An 18,994-nucleotide genomic window follows, 5' to 3' on the forward strand; every position below is an offset into this window, starting at 1 on the left:
ACTTGGGGATCGGGCTCCTTCGGCTTGGTTCGGGTATTTCCGTTCGTGCAGGCCGGGCCGGTCACTTCCGGGGACGCCCGCGAGTCCAGGAAGGGGGGGGTGGGGGGTGGCGGTGTCACCGCCATATTTAAGTGGGGCAGATGCAGGCCGCGTCACTTGCGGGCCGCTATGCTCATTCGCAGTCGTGCGGACGGCGGTGTAGGCGGGCCAAACAAGGGGCTTGTCTCCAAGGGGCCACAGACCGAGGCAGGGTTAGGGTCAGAGCCAGGAGCCAGTCCTAGAGTGCGTGACTCAGAACCTTCGGTGTCCCATCTCAGGCCCAGAGAACCCGCTCGCAGAGAGTTTGGTTGAGGTAAACTAACAAATAAAACGTGTATTGAGTAATATAACAGGGTAGTATAACACTGGAGGTTTTCACGGGCTCACACACTTGGGGGCAGCCCTCTGCGAGGGTCTAGAGTTCCCCCGCAGGCGACCCCCGGCCTTCCGCCGTCTGCGTACGCGAGGTGGGCGGAGCCAGCCTCCCCTCCAATCGCAGCTCAGCGTGCGTCGGAAGGCGGGAGCAGGCGGTGCGGAGCGGCTCTGCGACTTCAAGCTGTCACCAAGGACACCGTCAGGCGGTGAGCGGCGCCACAAGGGCTGGTCGGGGCGGGGGTCCGGGCCCGCGGGGCGGCCGGGGCTCTGCCCCTCAGCCTTCCCGCGTCCGAATGAGGCTCCTGCCGCACGACCCATCCCGTCGCTGAGGCGGCGTGCCGCAGTCTTCTGGAGCACATTGGGAGTAGTCCGGCGGCCCAGTTGGGCCCGCGCTAGTGGTGGGCAGGCTCAGCCCATGGCCTCCTCTTGGCTACCCCGGCCCGATCCTCACCCCAGAAAGTAACCTCCACCTTTTCGGGCCGTGGTTTGGCGTCCCTGCCGACCCCAGCCTCCTCCCGGGTACCCTTGGCGTCCTTAGGCTCCGTGGTCAGATCCCAGTCGTGGCTGTGCAGCCGTTCGCTTTTTCTCCCGCTTGCATTCTCTTTCCGCCATTCCAGAAGCCCCCCCTTCAACCCTCTGGTCGTCCTCGCCCCACACTGCCGGCTTTGTTGATTTCCTTGAGAGCTGTGTGCTGGAGAGGTGCTGGGGTGAGGCTGAGCGATCGGAAGCTGCAGAAAACCTCAGGATTGGGGCGGATGAGATTGCAACCATCCTAGTGTTCTCAGGCTTCAGGCATGACTGGTCCTGGGACGCGGAGGCCTCTTCCAAACTCAGTTTTTCTCTTTCTGTTCTCATCCGCTGTACTCTTGGTGATTATTTTTGTACAGGACGTGAGGGTTGATGACCAACCTACAGTTTCCAACCAAAGTCTCAGGGATGGTTTTTATTGGCCAGCCTGGTTCATGTGTCCACCCTCAGGCCAGTTGCTGAGACCCTTCAGCTAAGGTCCCATCTCGGGATAGAGTATTGATTCCCTGGAGAGGTAACAGTCCACAGCTAGACTCGTGTGATCTTTGATCTTGTGGCTTCCCCACCGTGCAGTGAGTAAGACTTGATCATGAAACAAAATGCTAAGCAAAGGGGGCCATAGTGTCTGGACCAAGGAGGAGGGGATGGCCTAAGTGAGGCAGGCAGCTGGGTTGGAGGTGGTGCAGCTAAGCTTGTCACCTTCGTGCTCACTCAAGTGGCAAAAAGGCACAGGTGGTTTGGGTGGTACAGGTGCTTGTGGCCCTTGGTCCTGCCACCTGTTGGTAGGCAGCACAGGCCTTAATACGTGCAAAGGCCCTGAGGGAAGCTGGGGCCAGTGCTGTGGAGGGACCAGGCAGAGGACCGGGCAGAACCTGGTGAGTGGGTTGTGAGGGTGAAAGTGCACCTACAATTGTTAGCCTAGCCTCTGGTCCTGACGCTGGGAAGAAAGGGTCTGTCCAGGGAATGAGGGAGCAGGGGTGGGCAGGGCAGGGAGGCTGAGTGCTGTGGGCCTCCAGGCTAGAGGTGGATGGTTGGAATCAGAGCAGTGCTGATGGGTGGAGACAGTGGATAAATTTGGGAGGCTGGGGTGCTGATGAGAGTAACTAGATAGATGTGGCATGGGGCAGCCAGCTGGGCTTGGGAGTGGACAGTATGAACTCGGATACAGACAGTCTGGGGACAGGTTGGCTAGGCACTGTTGTAACTTTCTTAGATGACCAGTGCTTGTGTATTCCTCTCCTGGGTTCTTCTATGGCTCTGGCCAAATGGTCATTCTGTCCAAGCCCTCAGTCTTGATTGCGCGGTAACACTTGGGTCTTGACCTGTAGCCGTGTGACTGGATTGCAGAGGTGTTCCTTGTCAGCTGCAGAAATGACCTTTCATGGGTGGCCCTCACATAGCTGTTCACGTTGACGTCTTCCCAGAGGGCTGTTTTGGGAGGTGGATCCCTGGACTTCTCAAGGATTTGGGTGTGAGGTCCCATCCGGATGTCTCTGTGCTTTTCACGTTTGTTGTAATTTTTCCTGTGTGGAATTTCATGTTTTTATGTAGTTGTATTTGCACAGATTTCATGATGAACACAAAGATGACCAAAGATGAGTTTTCTTTGTTTCAGATTATAAGTCACACAAGTCGTAAAAAAAAAAAAAAACCCACATTACAGGATTTTATAAAGTTCCTGGGACACTCCAACCTGAGACCACTAGCTACTGGCTACTTGTGTTCATTTGTGTGTCTTCCCTGATCTGATTCTTCAGCCCCTCCCTGTCTTCCTCTTCCCTCTGATTCTACATGTCCCACACCAGGTTACTCAGAACCCTTTGTGAGCAGAGAACTGAGTGCTGTCAAAGGGCCCAGGGACACCCCCCCCCCCCCCCCCCCCCCACCCCATTCAGTCCTGATCATGCCACACAGGAGTGCCCCTGCCTGGGGGAGTGGCTGACCTTGCCGGATGTAGTAGATGCCAAGAATGGCTCTGGTTGTGGCTGGGGCAAGACTAGCAGGGAGGGGGAAGGAGAGGGGTAGAGTTGGGGAGGAGGGGGGCTGAGGCTTGGAGCAGGCCTTCTCTCCCATATTGATAGGAAGCCTCTGGCCCAGGCTGCTTGTCTTTTCCTGATACCAGGGCCCAAGTCTTGTAGGGACTGGGGTGACTCAAGTGGCAGGTGAAATTGCAGGTGCGCTTCTGGAAGGGCTGTTCCTAGAACCCTCGAGACCTCTAGACCAAGATCAGGCTGACACCAGCCTAGGGTGAGGTTTAAGTCCCAAGCCAGACCCTGCTGCATGAAGATCCCCTTTTTGGAACTGCCTTTCACCCACGGTCTCTGGTACTTCCGCCATTCATTGGAGGAGTTGGGGGCTGTGTTAAGGCCCCAGCGGTAGGATGGAAGGGGAGGACAGGGCAAAAGCAGCAGTGGCACAGGAAAAGGAGGGAGGGGTCCAGAGGTCCTGCCCTAAAGTCTGCAGAACTCTGACTTGGAGCTGCCAATGTCTGTCCACCTGTATGTCAGTAGCTGGTGTGTCCTGTGACTAGTTACCAAACACACATGATAGAGACCTTCCAGTTGGGGGGTACTTAGGGGTTGTGCCTGGGGCCAGGGAGGGAAGAGAACAGCCTACGACAGCACCTGGAGGGCTGGGGAACTGGCCTGGCCTTGCTGCCAGCTTTGGTTCTCAGACCAGGTGGAGTCTGCGGGAACAGAGGAAAGTCTCCTAAGACTAGATTCCCACTTAAAACCTTACAGCTTTTACAGCTAAGATATGGCCTCCTCGGTTTTATAAACACATAAACTCAGGCTGGCGGTGGCCGAATGGGCACCCATTTGATGCTTTAGCACCCAATGATCTTGGCTGGTTGGCAGGGCTGTGCCCTCCGGGGTTCTCTCCTGGTCGTTGACTTGGCGGGCAGAGTGGTGGGTCGAAAGCAAATAGTACAGGAGCCACGCTGTGAGGGGACGTCCTGCAGACGTGGGCAGGCCCTGCTAGGGGCCACATCTGCCGGGAGCCCTGGGTCTTGCAGGAGCCACGTGGTTACAGAGAAGGTAGTAGACCTGTAGTGAGGGCTGAGAGGGGTCCAGGCAGGTAGGCAGACACTGAGTGGGTGCAGACCCAGAAGGAGATTCTGTGCATTGTTTATTGAGCACCTACTGGGAGCCGGCCCCTAAGAGAGCTGGCTTGTACCCACATGATCTCATGCAACCCCATGAGGTAGGTGTTCCACACACACCCCGCCCCCCAACTGTGGATAATGGTGGGGTCGCCTGCTTCGGCTACTCTGCACTGTGCACGCGCTGGTGCTGAATGAGCTTGGTGCTCTGGTGGAAGCGGCGGCCGCAGTCCTGGCAGGCGAAGGGCTTCTCGCGCCGGTGGGTGCGCAGGTGCTGTGTGAGCGTGGGCCGCTGGCGGAAGGCCTTGCCGCACTCAGGGCAGGCGTACGGCCGCTCGCCCGTGTGGATGCGCCGGTGCTGCGTGAGGTTGGCGTGCTGCCGGAAGCGCTGGCCGCACTCGGGGCAGGCGAAGGGCCGCTCGCCCGTGTGGATGCGCTGGTGCTCGGTGAGCCGGGAGACCTGCGTGAAGCCCAGGCCGCACTCGTGGCAGCGGTAGGGCTTCTCGCCCGTGTGCGTCCGCTGGTGGCGCGTGAGCTTCAGGCGCTGGCTGAAGCGCTGGCCGCACTCGGGGCAGGCGAAGGGCTTCTCGCCCGTGTGCACGCGCAGGTGCTGCGTGAGCGTGGGCCGCTGGCGGAAGGCCTTGCCGCACTCTGCGCAGGTGAAGGGCCGCTCGCCCGTGTGGATACGCCGGTGCTGCGTGAGGTTGGAACGCTGGCGGAAGCTCTGGCCGCACTCGGCGCACCGGAAGGGCCGCTCGCCGCTGTGCACGCGCCGGTGCTGCAGCAGCACCGTTCGGCGGCCGAAGCGCTCCCCGCACTCGGCGCAGCCGAAGCACTTGTCGCCCGTGTGCACCGCCTGGTGCTCCAACAGCACGGCGCGCCGCGCGAAGCTCTGGCGGCACTCGCTGCACGGGAAGGGGCCGGGGGGCTCGGGCGCGCCGGGAGGGGCGGGGGGCGCGGCGCTGGGGCCCGGCGGGTCGCCGTGGATGCGCTGGTGCTGTAGCAGGTTGGAGCGCTGGCGGAAGCTCTGGCCGCACTCGGCGCAGCGGAAGGGCTGCTCGCCTGTGTGCACGCGCCGGTGCTCTTCCAGGCGCCCGCTGCGGACGAAGCCCTGGCCGCAGTCGGCGCACACGAAGGGTCGCTCCTCTGTGTGCGTGAGCTGGTGGCGCAGCAGGTGTGAGCTGCGGCTGAAGCTGCGGCCGCACTCGCCGCACACGAAGGGCCGCTCCCCGGTATGGATCTTCTGGTGCCGCAGCAGGTTGCTGCGCTGGCTGAACACCTTCCCGCACACGTCACAGCGGCCCCCTCGCTCAGCTCCGGCCCCTGTGCTGGGGCGCCCCCGAGCCCGGCTGCGACCCCTGGGGGCACGCCAGCTCGCCGCGCCCAGCCCGTGGCTCAGGCCCTGGCAGGTATCCTCCGTGGGGTCCGGCTCACCTCCCAGGTCGCTGGAGGGCACTAGCGCTTGTGAAAAGCCACCTTCGCTGGAGGCTGACTCGACTCGGCCTGTGAGGCTGGCCTCGCCGAGGTCCCAGGGCAGGTGGACGTGGGGACTCATGATGTCAGGGTCCACAGAGACGTTGTCCATCTGGAGTGTAAACCCTGCATGGCACAAGGGGATCCACTCATTCATGACAGAGAACCCGCTGGTGCCCAGAGACTCTCCAGCCCTGGGGAAAGGGTGTGAAATGGAGCGACCTAAAACTGCCCAAGGAGGCAGACAGAAGTCATCTGGGCAGGGGCAGGGGTTCTTTCTGAGCAAGCTTCCGAAGGCGGTAAGGATGGGACAGACAGGTGGAAGACTAAAAACGGGCGATGGGCTTTTCATGTGTGGCTTAAGTTTGCAAAACCGCCTTTCTGGAAGGGCTGTAGTGCAAAAGTGGCCCTTGCACTGGGCAGGTGGGTGATGTTGGTTCCCACAGATGCAGAGAAGTGGGTGGGTTTGAGGGAGGCTGGAAGTGGAGCGAACAGGCGGGAAATGCAGGCACCAGGACTTTTGTCTGCTGTGCCAGGCCTGTGATGACCGCGCGGCTCCTGAGGCACCACTGAGACCTTGTGCAGCCACTGGAGAGTCTGGCCCCATCTGTAGGGAAATGTGGATGTAGTGCCGTGGCATTTACAGGGCACACGGGGCCCTGGGCCTGCCTGCGATTGGACAGGGCTGGGCGTCTGGCTCAAAGGAGCAGGTTCCAGCCAGGCTGTGAGCACTCCATCCTTAGATGCTGGAGGAGGGAGGAGATATGAGCCCGGCACAGAGGAGGAGGGAGTTACATCAGGGAGAGAGAGAGGAGCAGGGGCTTCAGAGATGACAGAAAATCTTTAAGTTGCCATGGAAAACGCAGATAAATTATACTGCATCAAAGGAAATCATTTGTGCTCAGCAAAAACCCTGAAGAGTCAAAAGATGAATGACAAACTGAGAAACCCTCCAGAGTCAAGGGTCTAATTAACCAAAATAAGAGCAGCAATCAGTGAACAGGAAAGATTGTGGGCAGAAGACTAGAAAAGGAAAGGAAATGTCACTGTTGCTTAAATTCCCTAAAACATGCTTAGTTCCCCCCATAAGAAAACTGCACATTAGGGCCATACTCATCTGCCGTTCCACATCTTACTCCAGAACCCAAGTGTCTGTGTGCATTGCTGGTGAGCACAGATAGAAGCTGGCGTCGCCAAGTACATCAAACGATAAATTTCCCGTAGGCTAATCCAACCATTCCACTTCTAAGTACTTCTCCACCAGTTGTGTTCCTCCCTGTGTGAAATGACTGTTATAGGAGGGTTCTCAGTTCTCACTAAAAAGTAACTCAAGAGTGTTAGTGGGAGCCTGGATGGGTAAACAGGTGTGTCGTGGGGAGCTGTCCAAAGAGGAGGGCGCTTGCTGCTGTGTGTTCAAGTGGGAAGATGCATGAAAAATGTCAGGCGGGGAACAGGGTGACAATTAAGCTTCGACGTGTGTTTTAAAGACGGCAAATGAGTATGCATCCACATTTGTATTTGCTTTCCTGCACACAGAATCTTTCTGTAAGTCCACACAAAAGACCAGTGCTGCTGGCTGTTGGGGTGCAGGACCGTGTGACTCAGGCAGGGGAGGGGTGCTCTGCTGTATAGGCCCTCGGGCCTTCTGAATTTTCTAACATGAATGCTACCTATTCAGAATGTTCTCCTGATGAAAACACTGGCTGCACAGACGTTCCGTGGAGGGCAAAGGGAGCAGCCAGGACACCCTGTGGTGTGGAGCCCACGGTGGCTGAGGGAACCGGTATTTGAAGCGGGGGCTGTGGTTGTCTGTGGGCGAGTGCAGCCCAAGGAAAGACCAGGGCTGCAGAGAAAAGACCCGCCGAGGAGCCGTAGGCAGAGGCGCCAGTGTGGCTGGAGAGAGCAGAGACTGCACTGTGCTGAGAGAGGCAGGGCACTAGCTGAAAGCTGGGACAGCGGAAGGGGTGGCTGCCAGACCTCCTCTCAGCTTCAGTATGCAGCACTGACAGAGCATAAGAGAAGAACCTTAAAAATACCTGGGGCAGCTCCAAAGTAAGAAAGGACTGTCCAGAGCTTGTGCACTGTGCTTGCAAGTACTAAGGCTGTAAAGACCAGGTGGCCGAGGCCAGGTTCTGCCGTGAAGCAGGGCGTTGAGGACTTGGCCTGGGTGAGCCCAGTCCACCCACACACCTTTGGTGTGTGAGCCTGCAGAGGGATCTCCACTGAATGGCTGGGGGCCCAGGTGAGTCTTCCAGTTTAGAGTCATGATGGACTCTGTGGCAGCCTGTCACCCAGGATGATGCTTAGTGTAGGGACAGACGAGGAGGTCCCCGAGCCGTGAAGGGCAGGCTCTTCGCAGTGCAACCAGCGAGAGCACTTGCACCTCAGGAAACCAAGCTAGCTAACAAGTCCAGAAATAACATCAGGTATGTCCAGGTTTTCAAAGGATGGGTCAGCATCCATGAAGAAAGAATGAGTTTGGGCCCTTTATTGATAAAAACAGCAAATGGGGACTTCTGGGTAATAATAGTATCTGTTTAAATTGGTTTCATTGTGAAACAGCAGTAAAAACCACCATAAAGGTTTTGTTTGGTTTTCTTCAAGGTATAAAATCCACAAAGATGAAGAGGAAAGGAAATAAAGCAACCCCTGATATTTCTACTCTGGATGGCAGACCGAGCAAACAGTAACTGTGCAGCAGTGGGGAAAATGGAAAGAAATCAACCTGTTTGATCTCAAAGGCTGGAAAAGTTCAGGGTTTGGAAGGAACAGGTCCCTCTGGCCATGCAGGTAAAGGGGCAGGGACACCAGGCGGGCGGGGGAAGCTGACTCAAGCTGAAGCTGGGCTACCTCAGGGAACAGCACTGGGCCCTCTCTGCACACAATTCTGAGGAAATGGAGGATGTGGGTGGGCACTGCAGTAGCTCTGATTTCTGGATCTCTTCTCCCATCCTGGCAAAAGGCTGGGTTGAGGGTGTGCACCAACACTGAGGAAGTCGAGGGGTAAGTGAAGCCACCCAGGGGACTGAGATGCCAACCTGTCTCCCAGCCAGGATGCAGGCAAGAGGCTAGACATGCCTTCTTAGGACACTCAGAGCGAAGAACTGAAGACCCTCACAGCAAGGGCGCCTGCTTCCACGCAGCCCAGCCAGGGTGCCCTATGACTTCTTCAGTGGCATCCATGGTTGCTCCACCCACCCACTCATGTCTCCCAAGAAGTGGGTCTCTGTGGGGAGCAAACTCTTCATCTCTCCCAGCCGCCCTCTCTCACCTGCCAGAGACATCAGAGAGCACACTGGGAGAAAGCTTGAAGACAAGTCATCATTTGTTGGGCTCCAAAATCACCGTGGATGGTGACTGCAGCTGTGAAATTAACAGACACTTGCTCCTTGGAAGGAAAGTTATGACCAACCTAGGCAGCGTATTAAAAAGCAGAGATAACCACTTTGCTGACAAAGGTCCATATAGTCAAAGCTATGGTTTTTCCAGTAGTCATGTATGGATGTGAGAGTTGGAATGTAAAGAAGGCTGAGCACTGAACAATTGATGCTTTTGAACTGTGGTGTTGGAGAAGACTCTTGGCGAGTCCCTGGGACTGCAAGGAGATCAAACCAGTCCATCCTAAAGGAAATCGGTCCTGAATATTCATTGGAAGGACTGATGCTGAAACTGAAGTTCCAATACTTTGGCCACCTGATGTGAAGAACTGACTCACTGGAAAAGACCCCGATGCTGGGAAAGACGGAAGGTGGGAAGAGAAGGGGAGGACAGAGGATGAGATGGTTGGATGGCATCACTGACTGAATGGACATGAATTTGTGAAAACTCCTGGAGATAGTGAAGGACAGGAAAGCCTGGGGTTCTGCAGTCCATGGGGTTGAGAAGAGTCAGACACAACTTAGCGATTGAACAACAACAAATTATTATCCTCAGAGAAATAAGGAAAGATGTTACAACTGTAAGAACAGAAAGTGGCTTAAATAAGTATTCAGGGAAAGAAGACACTGGTGGGAACTGAAACTGTACTAGCAGATGTGAAAATCTCAAAAGGAGAATCTGGAGGATATATGAAGAAATTTTCTGAAAGGTAGAGCAGAAAGAAAGGGATGGGAAGTTGCAGAGAACAGAACACTGGAGCATTTGCCCTAGAGTCCAGTAACCGAGTAACGGGCATTCTAGAAAGAGAATAGAACAATGCAGGGGAAGGAACTCAAAGAAACAATTCAGGCCAGCTTCCCACAATTGAGAAATTGAATTTAAAGTTAAAGAGGCTCACCAACAGTGATGATAAAAAATGTTTTGACCCAGTTTTACAGCAGTTAAGAAAAAAATGTTTGGAGACTGAGTCAATAAAAAGAACTCTTCACTCAGCCAAAATTCAGTGTAACAGGGAGTGTTAGACGAATGTGTTTTAGATATGTAACACCTCTCAGAACTTTACCTCCCGCTCCAGAGTTCACAGGAATGTCCACCAGAACATGGGAGTAAACCCAGAAGTGGAGGGGCCCAGGGAATGGTGATGAAGATGAGATGGGGCCTGGACGATGGTGGGCCATTGCAGGCATGTGACCGAGGTGGACCGCACAAGGCGTCTGGCTTGAGAACCTGGGCGGTTGGGTGGGACACTGCATTGTCCCGCCCAGTCCCCACCTGTGTGAAGGTGTGAAGGTCCCTCCTGTCTGTCCACCCTGCTGACCTGCTGTCCAGTTGGTGGGACTAAGGCCTGGAAGCTGGGGGCCATCGAGGATGGCTGGGAGAGGAGGTGAGGAACATGAGTCCTCCTCTCAGGAGGGTTTACGGGGCTGGGAGGTTAATGGAGGGCCTGGCTTTGAAGGGCAGATGTTGAAGCAGGCTGAACACTGCAGGGGCCGCCCAGGCAATGCGGGCGCGTAGGTGGCGCTGGAGGAAAGGGGGCCCTGTGTTACTCACCTGGGGAGAAGATGCCCCCAGCTTCCTCCTGCCACAGGGCCCCACGGTGCTGCCTCCAGGAGGAAACCTCAGGCCCAGGCTCACTATGGGGGGAGGCCTGGTCCAGCACCACGACACAGTCCTGAAACCACAGCGGTCACTGCTGGTCTGTGTGACCAGGCCCAGCCAGGAGGGACCCACCCAGCCCCACCTTCTGAGGCTCCCAGAGCAGGGACTCACCCGGGCCTGGTCGGAGAGCAGAGTGAAAGGGGTCCCCTGCAGGCTGCTTAGAGGCCGAGGATGCAGTGGCTCTGGAGAAGGAGGGTGGGATCAGGAAGCTCCAGGGCACTCCACCCCGCCGCCCTCCTCAGTGCTGTGCCTGGTGCTGGGATCCAGTGGGGTGGGACCTGGAGCTGGCGTGGCAGGGGGCTCTCGGGGTCACACAGGAACGCGGTGTGGGGGCGTCTGGCACCTGCCTGGGAGGTGGAGGAGAGAAGGGCACCCCCCAGCACTTAGGGGCCCCCCCCCACGCAACGGTCTGCTGTCTGGTCTGCAGCAGTTGGCTAATGCCCCCACTGTTGCAGATGTCCTCGGGGAGAGGACTCCTGTCTCCTACACACGGAAACCCCAGGAGCCAGCGCCATGCTGACTGAGGACATGGAAGGAACCACAGCTGTGGCAGGCTTGGCCCACAGGGGAGAATGGCCACCACTGGCTGGGCGGGATGTGGGGGCCGCTGAAACAGAGGCACACCGCCTGCCCTTACCTGGCTCCTCGGTAACCTCGGACTCTTCTTTCACCCGCAGGCCCAGTGTTGACTGCTCCGTAGCCCCAGGGAGCATCTCCAGCCCAGGTTCTGGAGTCTCAGGTATGGGCTGAGGGAGGGCCTGGAAGTCGGGGGGCTCCGTCCTCTCCGAGAGCACCTCCTGACCTTGCACCTGGACCGTGACCTGGGTAGGTGCCCCCCATCAGGAGCTCAGGAAGGGAGCTCCCTGGCCTCCACCCTCTCGGGATCCCAGGGGTCCTGACTCGGCCTCTGAGGACCCACGGTCCCCAGGGACTGACAAGGAGGGCAGGGACGCCCTACAGTTGCTCTCCTCTGCCGACATCGCCCACCCCGCCCTCACACCATGAGTCCTGACTCCAGCTGATGGAGGGCTAGAGTCGGAACCGCGGCTGCCCTGGCACAGGCTCTGCTATAGGTGACCCCTTCCAGACCGTGGGGGACTAGCGTCCTGCTGAGCAGGGCGCCCCCAGGATGAGGCAGAGACCCCAGGCCTCTGGCTGACTCACCCATCTGCGGGGCCCTCCTGGCTCCCGGCGGAAGCCCTCCACCAGGGCCGCGGCCTCCTCAGGGCTGCCTGGCTGTTGTCCCCGCACGCGGGCCTGGATCTCGGGGGGCAGCACGCCCAGGAACTGCTCCAGCACCAGCAGCTCCAGCATCTGCTCCTTGGAGTGCGCCTCGGGCCGCAGCCACTGGCGGCAGAGCTCCCGGAGCTGGGCCAGCGCCTGGCCAGGCCCCGCGGCCTCCTCATAGCGGAAGCGCCGGAAGCGTTGCCTTGCCGCCTCTGGGCCCAGATCCCAGGCAGCGGGTTCGTCCTCCTCAGAGTCCTCCAGCTTCACCGTGACGGGCCCCTCATCTTCTAGGGATGCGCGGCCCGGGGAGCCCAAAGCCGCCGGCCTCATCGGAAAGACCAGGCTTGGGGCTCTTGAGGTCAGTGTCCACCCCCAGGGAGGAGCGCACGGAGGCCGCTGCGATGGGGACAGTGGCGTGCCGCTCAGGCCAGAGGCTGGCGCGTGGGGCCGGCCAGCCCTCGCTGAACCCCTCTAGCTGGGCGTGTGCAGTCTCTGGTAACCCCCTGTTTCGGGGCTGGTTCTCAGGCCCAGAAGGCACCTCCTCTGCCCGCTAAATCCCACCCGTCTACACGCATCGCCTGAGCCCTGCCCTCAGCCCTCTGCCGGCAAGAGAGGAACCTACACCTACGACCCCCACCGCCGGGCGTCCGCACCACCGCCACCTCGCCCCAGCCAGCGCCGGCCCATCACTGCCATCCACTCTCCTGCGTAAACCGTTTCTCCAACTGTTGCCCCCTAGCGTGGTTTCACAGGGCAGCCCCCGTCCAGCGGCCCCAGCCCACACCTGTGCGAGGCCCACTGTAGGGCACAGCACTCTGACGCCATCCTCCCCCTATCCAGCCCCCTTTTATGAGCCCCATTATCTCCTCGACCTCCTGACTCAGGTGGGGCTAGCGGGTGATGGCGTTTCAGAGAGGGGTGTCAGGGGCCCGAGACCGCTGGCCTCGGAGCCTGCGAGGAGAGCCGGAGATCCCGACCCAGCCTATTTGCCACGTAATCCTGCCATGTCGCTGTGCCACTGTGAATCTCCGCTCCCCCGTCTGCAAACGGGGCGACCCCCGCTCCACTCGCGTTGCTCCTGCAGCTGGAGGTACGGTGCGAGCTTTGGGAAGAAACCGGCGTTTATTACGTTCGATTTCGAGGCCGCCTGATCCCGTGAGTCTGACCTTGGCTCCTCAAGGCTCCAAGTCGGCCTGAAACCCCAGGGGAAGGCTGGGCCTCCGCGACCCTGCCGAGCTTCCCGAACTACATCGAATAGCAGCCCGGGCGGGCGGCGCTTGCCTCAAGGAGCCGGGGCAGATCCCGGAGCCGCCATGGAAACGGGGCGGGGACTCCAGGCTCTGTCGCCGTGGCAACCCGCGGTGATTGCTGCTCGGCGCGCGACAACCCCGGGCCCGTCCGCAGGGAGCGCCAGGCCCCTGCCCCGTGGCCCGCGCCCCGCAGGGCTGCCGTCCGGGTCCCTGTCCAAACCTTCCCGGCCCAGGGGCCCCCGCCTTCACCTTGGCGCTCAGCTGGCCGCACCGCGCTCCCGAGCGTGCGCACTCGCCGACCTCCCCTCCGGGCCAGACTATAGCTCCCAGAGTGCTCCGCGCAGCAGCGCCAGCGCCGCCTCGCGCCCCCGCCCCCCGCCTGTTTTCACGCTCGCCTCAGTTTCCACCCTCTTCCCGCTATGGTGCCGGGCAGTGTTTTTCCGGACGGTTGGGCCACTCTCGGGGCCCTGTCTCCCCGCTCTCCCAGCCTCACTTCCAGGCGTCCCGGCACCCGTCGACGCGAGCAAGCTTCTCGGGGAAATGCGCCCAGCACCGCCTTCCGGGCAGCGCATGCTCCCCAGCAAGCTTCCCGAATTCTCTACGGGGCTTCCGGGAGTTAGGGCTCTGCACCAATCACGGCCCTCGCTAGGACGCCCTCAGCCCCCGTCTCCATGGAGACTCCCTGCCGAGACTGGGTCACCCCTTCCTCCGCCCTGGGGACCGCAAGCGAGCCTGCCATTTTCGCTTCCCCCTCCCCCCCCATCCCCCCATCCCCCCATCCCTCCATCCGCCCTACAGAGAGCAGGGGCCTCGGGCCCGAGCGGTGTGGTCGGTTGGCCTTCCGCGCGCGTGCGCGGCCCCTTGACGCTCTTTTGTTGTCATCGGCGGTAGGCGGGCCCCAGGCGTCTCCACGGTAACCGGTGGGCTGAGCAGGTGGTTTCCAGGGCAATCCCGTGTACCGGCTGGTGTCTGAGAGGATGGGAGAGGTGGGGTGAGGGTAGAGATGTTGAGCGAGCGAGATAGCGAGGAGAGAGTGAAAGTAAGTGAACACATAGTGACAGAGACACAGGCAGGACAGACAGCGGAGAGGGCTTTCTATTCTCAGAGACCTAGATCAGAGAGTCAGGGCTGGTCAGACGTGTGTCAGAACAGTTAACAAGAGGTAGAGAAATCAGGGCCGGGATGGTGAGGGAAAGGAGAGACAAAGGGAGAATCAATTTACAGCGAGACGTGCAGATCGCGAGATTCAAGGGACAGACGAGGATCAGGAGTACAGAAGGAAGAGGAAAGATGTGGACAGAAATTGGAGATAGAGTGAAATGGGTCGAGAGTTTTCAAGGGCTCAGAGAAGGGTGACAGCAAGAAGAGAGACAGACGGAGCAGGAGGGACACTTGTTAAGGAAACTTACCCAAAACTTGCCGATAAGAGAAAAAATGGCTCGAAGTCCTAGCACCGTCTCTAGTAAGACTGCTTCAGGTTGTCTGATTCCCTAAGCGAAGCAACTCTTTTGATCAGAGTTCAGATACTGTGACGTTAGATGCTAACTTGTAAAAGGTTGATAGGTTGTAAATGCTTTCTGACCAGGAGAGAAGGGTACCCCAAGTTTTTTTTTTTTTTTTTTAACCACCCTGTAGGACACTAAGATGCCTGCCCACTCCTGTGTGGGACACCGACAATCCGACTTTGCGCTATTATTTCAGTGTTTGATTGTTCTTTCACCTTCTCTGTTGTTTCTTCTCTCTCACCTTCCCAGAACTACCTGTGTCATCCTGCTAGTTCCTACCGGCGGTAAATACCTCTTTGACACGTGCTCACTGAGTTTGTTTTTAGCGGTTTCAAAAATTAAAATTTTGACAGTCTGAAGGCAACCATTTCTCCCCGAATGTGGAACAGATAGGAAGAAAGAAAACAGTGAGAAAGACCCAGGGAAGGAAGGCGGTACGAAGGATGATGGAAAGAAAGAGACCCGGTCCCGGCTCAGAGGCTCCAGTGGGCCTCTCGGTGAGCTGGGCCCCAACTCATCCCGCATAGGGAATGTGAGCCTCACCCAGGCTTGGGGATGACCCTCAGAGCGGCTGGTCCAGTCCATGGAAGACTACTGGGAGTCACAACCAAAGAAATTCTGTGAGTACTGCAGGTGCTTGATAGTGTACAATAGGCCTAGTGTTTACTTTCTTGAAAGAGGAAAGAATCATAAAGAAAATGTGTCAAGGAGGATATGTGAGATTAAACAGGAAAGCCTGGAGAAGGGAAAGGAAGAAGAAAAAGGATCAGAGGAGTTTGCTGCAGTGGAGGTAGCTGCCCTGCAGGGATACTAACAGGATTTGAAAAGGTTTGGCTCAGAGTCAGAAATTTCAGAGCCAAGCATATCGTTAGTGACCAGTGCTATTCCATTCATCTCTGCATCAAAATCAGCAGGAGGACAAAGACCCTTCAAAGGCCAGATGGGCAGAATGAGTTATCTCTGAGGGTTACCATTTCTATCATGATCTTATCACAGGAGGACCTCAGTGGGAAAAACCTGAAGGATTTCAAGGAAACTTAAAAAAGCAGCAGTGAAGACTGGGTAGAAGGATTAAGTGAAGATGGTTATACATATTATTATAACCATCAGGGGAATCCAGATGGAAAAATCCTGAAGATTTCATTCCACAGTCTGGTGATCTCTTATCTAGTAAAGTCAATTAAAAGTTTCTTGGTACCCTGGAAGAGTCCAAACTATCAGAGTCACATAGTTACTGATGGTGGAACAGGAAGCAAAAAAGGGAGAGGGGAAGGAAAGGTCTCTATAGCAATGTAAAAGCTAAAAATAGTTTAAGGAAGAAGCTAAAAATAAAGTTTAAAGAAGAAACTAAAAATAGTGATAAAGGTACTGAACCAGAAAGAAAACAAATACCTAAAGGAAGAGTTCATCAGGTCCAAATGAAGGAAAATCCAAAACTCATTAAAAAAAAGAAAAAAAAATATATAGTGGATCAGTGGTAAATAATCTGCCTGCCAGTGCAGAAGACTGGGTTCGATTCCTGGTCTGGGAAGATCTCGTATGCTACAGAGCAGGTACGCCCATGCACCGCAACTATAGAGGCTGTGCTCTAGAGCCTGGGAAACCTACTGAAGCCCACAGCCCTGGAGTCCATGCTCCACAACAGAAGTCACCTCAACGAGAAGCCCACGCACTGCAACTAGAAAGTAGGCTCTGTTCTCTGCAACTAGAGAAAAGCCTGTGCAGCAATGAAGACCCAGCACAGCCCAAATAAATACAATTTAAAAAAAAATCAAACCCATATGGAGAATGGGAAGAAATTAAACAAGATGTTGAGTCCCATGAGGAAGTAGAGTTGGAACTTCAAAGCGCTGAAAATATGTATCAACTTTGGAAGTTGATGTTGGTGGGGAACCCAAAGTGGTCTCCTGAAGTTTGTGCAAACTCATATCCACTGAGTCAGTGATGCCAGCCAAACATCTCATCCTCTATCGCCCCTTTCTCCTGCTCTCAATCTTACCCAGCCTCAGGGTCTTTTCCAGTGAGTCGGGTTTTTGCATCTGGTGGTCAAAGTATTGGAGCTTCGGCTTCAGCATGAATCCTTCCAGTTAATATTCAGGGTCGATTTCCTTTAGAATTGACTGGTTTGATCTCCTTGCAGTCCTAGGGACTCTCAAAAATCTGTTACTGAAGAATGTGTGGTGGGTCCATCTCCTTACCGCTCAAAAGCCAATAAACAGGCCAGCTTGGTTGAAAGGAACGTTTGCTTCATATCAGATGCTGGCAACTGGGGGTGGAGGGTGTCAGACATCTGTCCAAAGGCGGACTCCCACCCCCACCCTCACCCCCAACAAGCAGGGGGCAAGAGCTTTTATAGACAGAGGAGGGGGGTGGCTACATGCAGAAATGGCACAGTCATTTCTAACTGCTGCTGCTGCTAAGTCGCTTCAGTCGTGTCCGACTCTGTGCGACCTCATGGACAGCAGCCCACCAGGCTCCCCCGTCCCTGGGATTCTCCAGGCAAGAACACTGGAGTGGATTGCCATTTCCTTCTCCAATGCATGAAAGTGAAAAGTGAAAGTGAAGTCGCTCAGTCGTGTCCGACTCTTAGCGACCCCATGAACTGCAGCCCACCAGGTTCCTCCGTCCATGGGATTTTCCAGGCAAGAGTACTGGAGTGGGGTGCCATTGCCTTCTCCGGTCACCTCTAACAGTGATCTTCAAATTGGTTATCAGTGGTCTGACCAACATGATCTTGGTTATTTTAGGTATAGTGAATCTTCAGTTCTAGGGTCCATTTGTTCCCATTTCTTTGCAGCCAGTTCTTGGAACTGTGGCAGCTCATATCATTGGTGTAGTCTGGTCATCATGTAGTTCTCCCACCTGGTGTTTTGATATCTATAAGACATCTCACAGGATATGGCTCAGAATATTATCTATAGCCCTTGAGGAAAAACTAAAGGTCCTTGACTATGCTTGCTGCTGCTGCTGCTAAGTCGCTTCAGTCATGTCCGACTCTGTGCGACCCCATAGACGGCAGCCCACCAGGCTCCTCCGTCCCTGGGATTCTCCAGGCAAGAACACTGGAGTGGGTTGCCATTTCCTTCTCCAATGCATGAAAGTGAAAAGTGAAAGTGAAGTCACTCAGTCGTGTCCGACTTTTAGCGACCCCATGGACCACAGCCCACCAGGCTCCCCCGTCCATGGGATTTTCCAGGCAAGAGTACTGGAGTGGGTCGCCGTTGCCTTCTCCATGACTATGCTTAATGACTACATTATTATTATTTAGTCTCCTTTGTTTTGTTTCAGCATTTCTCTCATCTCTGATTAAACTTATTCTTTGACTAAAGTTTTCCACAGAAAAAAAGGCAGGCACAGGACTTGGTGGTGGTGGTGGTGGTGGGGCAAGGACCATATCCTGCTCCGTTTCAAGTCTTCTCCCACACCAGAACTCGAAAGTATCGATTCTTCGTTGCTCAGCCTTCTTTATAGTCCTACGTTCACATCCATACATGAATACTGGAAAAAACATAGCTTTGACTATACGGATCTTTGTCAAATTTTAAACAGGCTTTTCACTCTCCTCTTTCACTTTCATCAAGAAGCTCTTTAGTTCCTCTTTGCTTTCTGTCATTACAGTAGTATCATTGGCATATCTGAAGTTATTAATATTTCTCCAGGCAATCTTGACTCCAACTTATGATTTATCCAGCCTGGCATTTCACAGGTTACTAGCATACATATAAGAAAAGTAGATTATTAAAAATTTCATGAAAGAGGAAGGAAAAAAGAAAGTGATGGAAAGCAGACGGCAGAAAAGACAGGAGAAGGAAATTAATAGGCAAGAAAGTCACCCTTGTATAGACAGGGCTTTGAGCTCCCCCGCTCGGACTTAGGTCTGGGCGGGCTCCTCATAGAACTACATTTCCCAGCAGGCCCTGGGCGACCGGACACAGCAGCAGGCGGGACCAACGCGGCCCCCTCCAATCCTGGTCGTCGCCCGGCAACCTCCGCCTCCGCCGCTAAAGATGAAGGTTGGGCTCGTCCGCCTCTGGAAAGCGGCGAATTAGGCAGGAGATGAGGAGGCTCTGCAGCCCCGCCGGCCCATTTGAGGCAGCCGGCCCATGTCGCGGTCCGGAGGTGAGGGCCGTCGGCCGCGCGGAAGCCGGGGCTCCGTGGCAAGGGGCCGAGGCGCCCATACACTCAGCTCTCGTGGGGAGAAGGGAACGGACGCGCGGGAAAGGGGCCAATGGGAGTCTTAGGCGGCCCCGCCGCCTTCTGGGAAATGTAGTCTCGCGCCTCCCTCCACGGCGGGCTTGGGGACTTTGTAGAGGGCGAGGGAGAGAATGTGTGAATATACGGAGGAGTGTAAAATTGTGGGTGAGGAGGCGAAGGCATCGATATGGAGAGAGAGGGATGGGCGCGTGACTTGTTCGGAATTCGGTGCCTTTTTCCTGGAAGCCTTCCCCGTGCCTACG

The 18,994-nt window shown here is 56.2% G+C and overlaps 1 protein-coding gene, 1 long non-coding RNA gene and 1 pseudogene across 4 annotated transcripts; 2 read left to right on the forward strand and 1 right to left on the reverse strand.

Annotated features, from left to right (window-relative positions):
- The first annotated feature begins 483 nt into the window (after positions 1 to 483).
- On the forward strand, positions 484 to 9,895 carry LOC147354890 (uncharacterized). Its single transcript, XR_015146686.1, has 3 exons — positions 484 to 620; positions 8,123 to 8,308; positions 8,572 to 9,895. It is a non-coding gene; the product is annotated as an uncharacterized LOC147354890 (long non-coding RNA).
- Positions 4,055 to 12,112, reverse strand: MZF1 (myeloid zinc finger 1). 2 transcript variants are annotated; one of them, XM_086354984.1, is made up of 5 exons: positions 11,720 to 12,112; positions 11,193 to 11,376; positions 10,667 to 10,737; positions 10,448 to 10,568; positions 4,055 to 5,644 (listed from the first exon to the last, which is right to left on the reverse strand). In XM_086354984.1, the coding sequence occupies exons 1-5, from the start codon at positions 12,110 to 12,112 to the stop codon at positions 4,209 to 4,211; spliced, it is 2,205 nt and encodes a 734-aa protein (XP_086211110.1). In that variant the 3' UTR covers positions 4,055 to 4,208. The 2 variants fall into 2 exon arrangements, with proteins under 2 accessions (XP_086211110.1, XP_086211111.1); XM_086354985.1 differs by lacking the exons at positions 10,448 to 10,568; positions 10,667 to 10,737; positions 11,193 to 11,376; positions 11,720 to 12,112 and adding an exon at positions 8,790 to 8,896.
- A 3,008-nt stretch (positions 12,113 to 15,120) lies between these two features.
- Positions 15,121 to 16,205, forward strand: LOC147354892 (WW domain-binding protein 4 pseudogene; annotated as a pseudogene). The gene has a single exon (XR_015146638.1). The product of XR_015146638.1 is annotated as a WW domain-binding protein 4 pseudogene (transcript).
- The last annotated feature ends 2,789 nt before the right edge of the window (positions 16,206 to 18,994 follow it).

The sequence above is a fragment of the Bos grunniens genome, chromosome 18 (assembly GCF_055505025.1).
Source record: "Bos grunniens cultivar Pamir isolate PY7600 chromosome 18, Bosgru_T2T1.0, whole genome shotgun sequence".
Lineage (NCBI taxonomy): Eukaryota > Metazoa > Chordata > Mammalia > Artiodactyla > Bovidae > Bos > Bos grunniens.

Excerpts from the sequence above, each read along its gene's own strand:
- MZF1 (XM_086354984.1), bottom strand. The coding sequence starts at position 12,112 with ATGAGGCCGGCGGCTTTGGGCTCCCCGGGCCGCGCATCCCTAGAAGAT. Across the intron at positions 10,738-11,192 it reads CGAGGTTACCGAGGAGCCAG|AGCCACTGCATCCTCGGCCT; the intron begins GTAAGGGCAGGC and ends CTCCTTCTCCAG. Across the intron at positions 5,645-10,447 it reads TGGGGGCATCTTCTCCCCAG|GGTTTACACTCCAGATGGAC; the intron begins GTGAGTAACACA and ends TGTGCCATGCAG.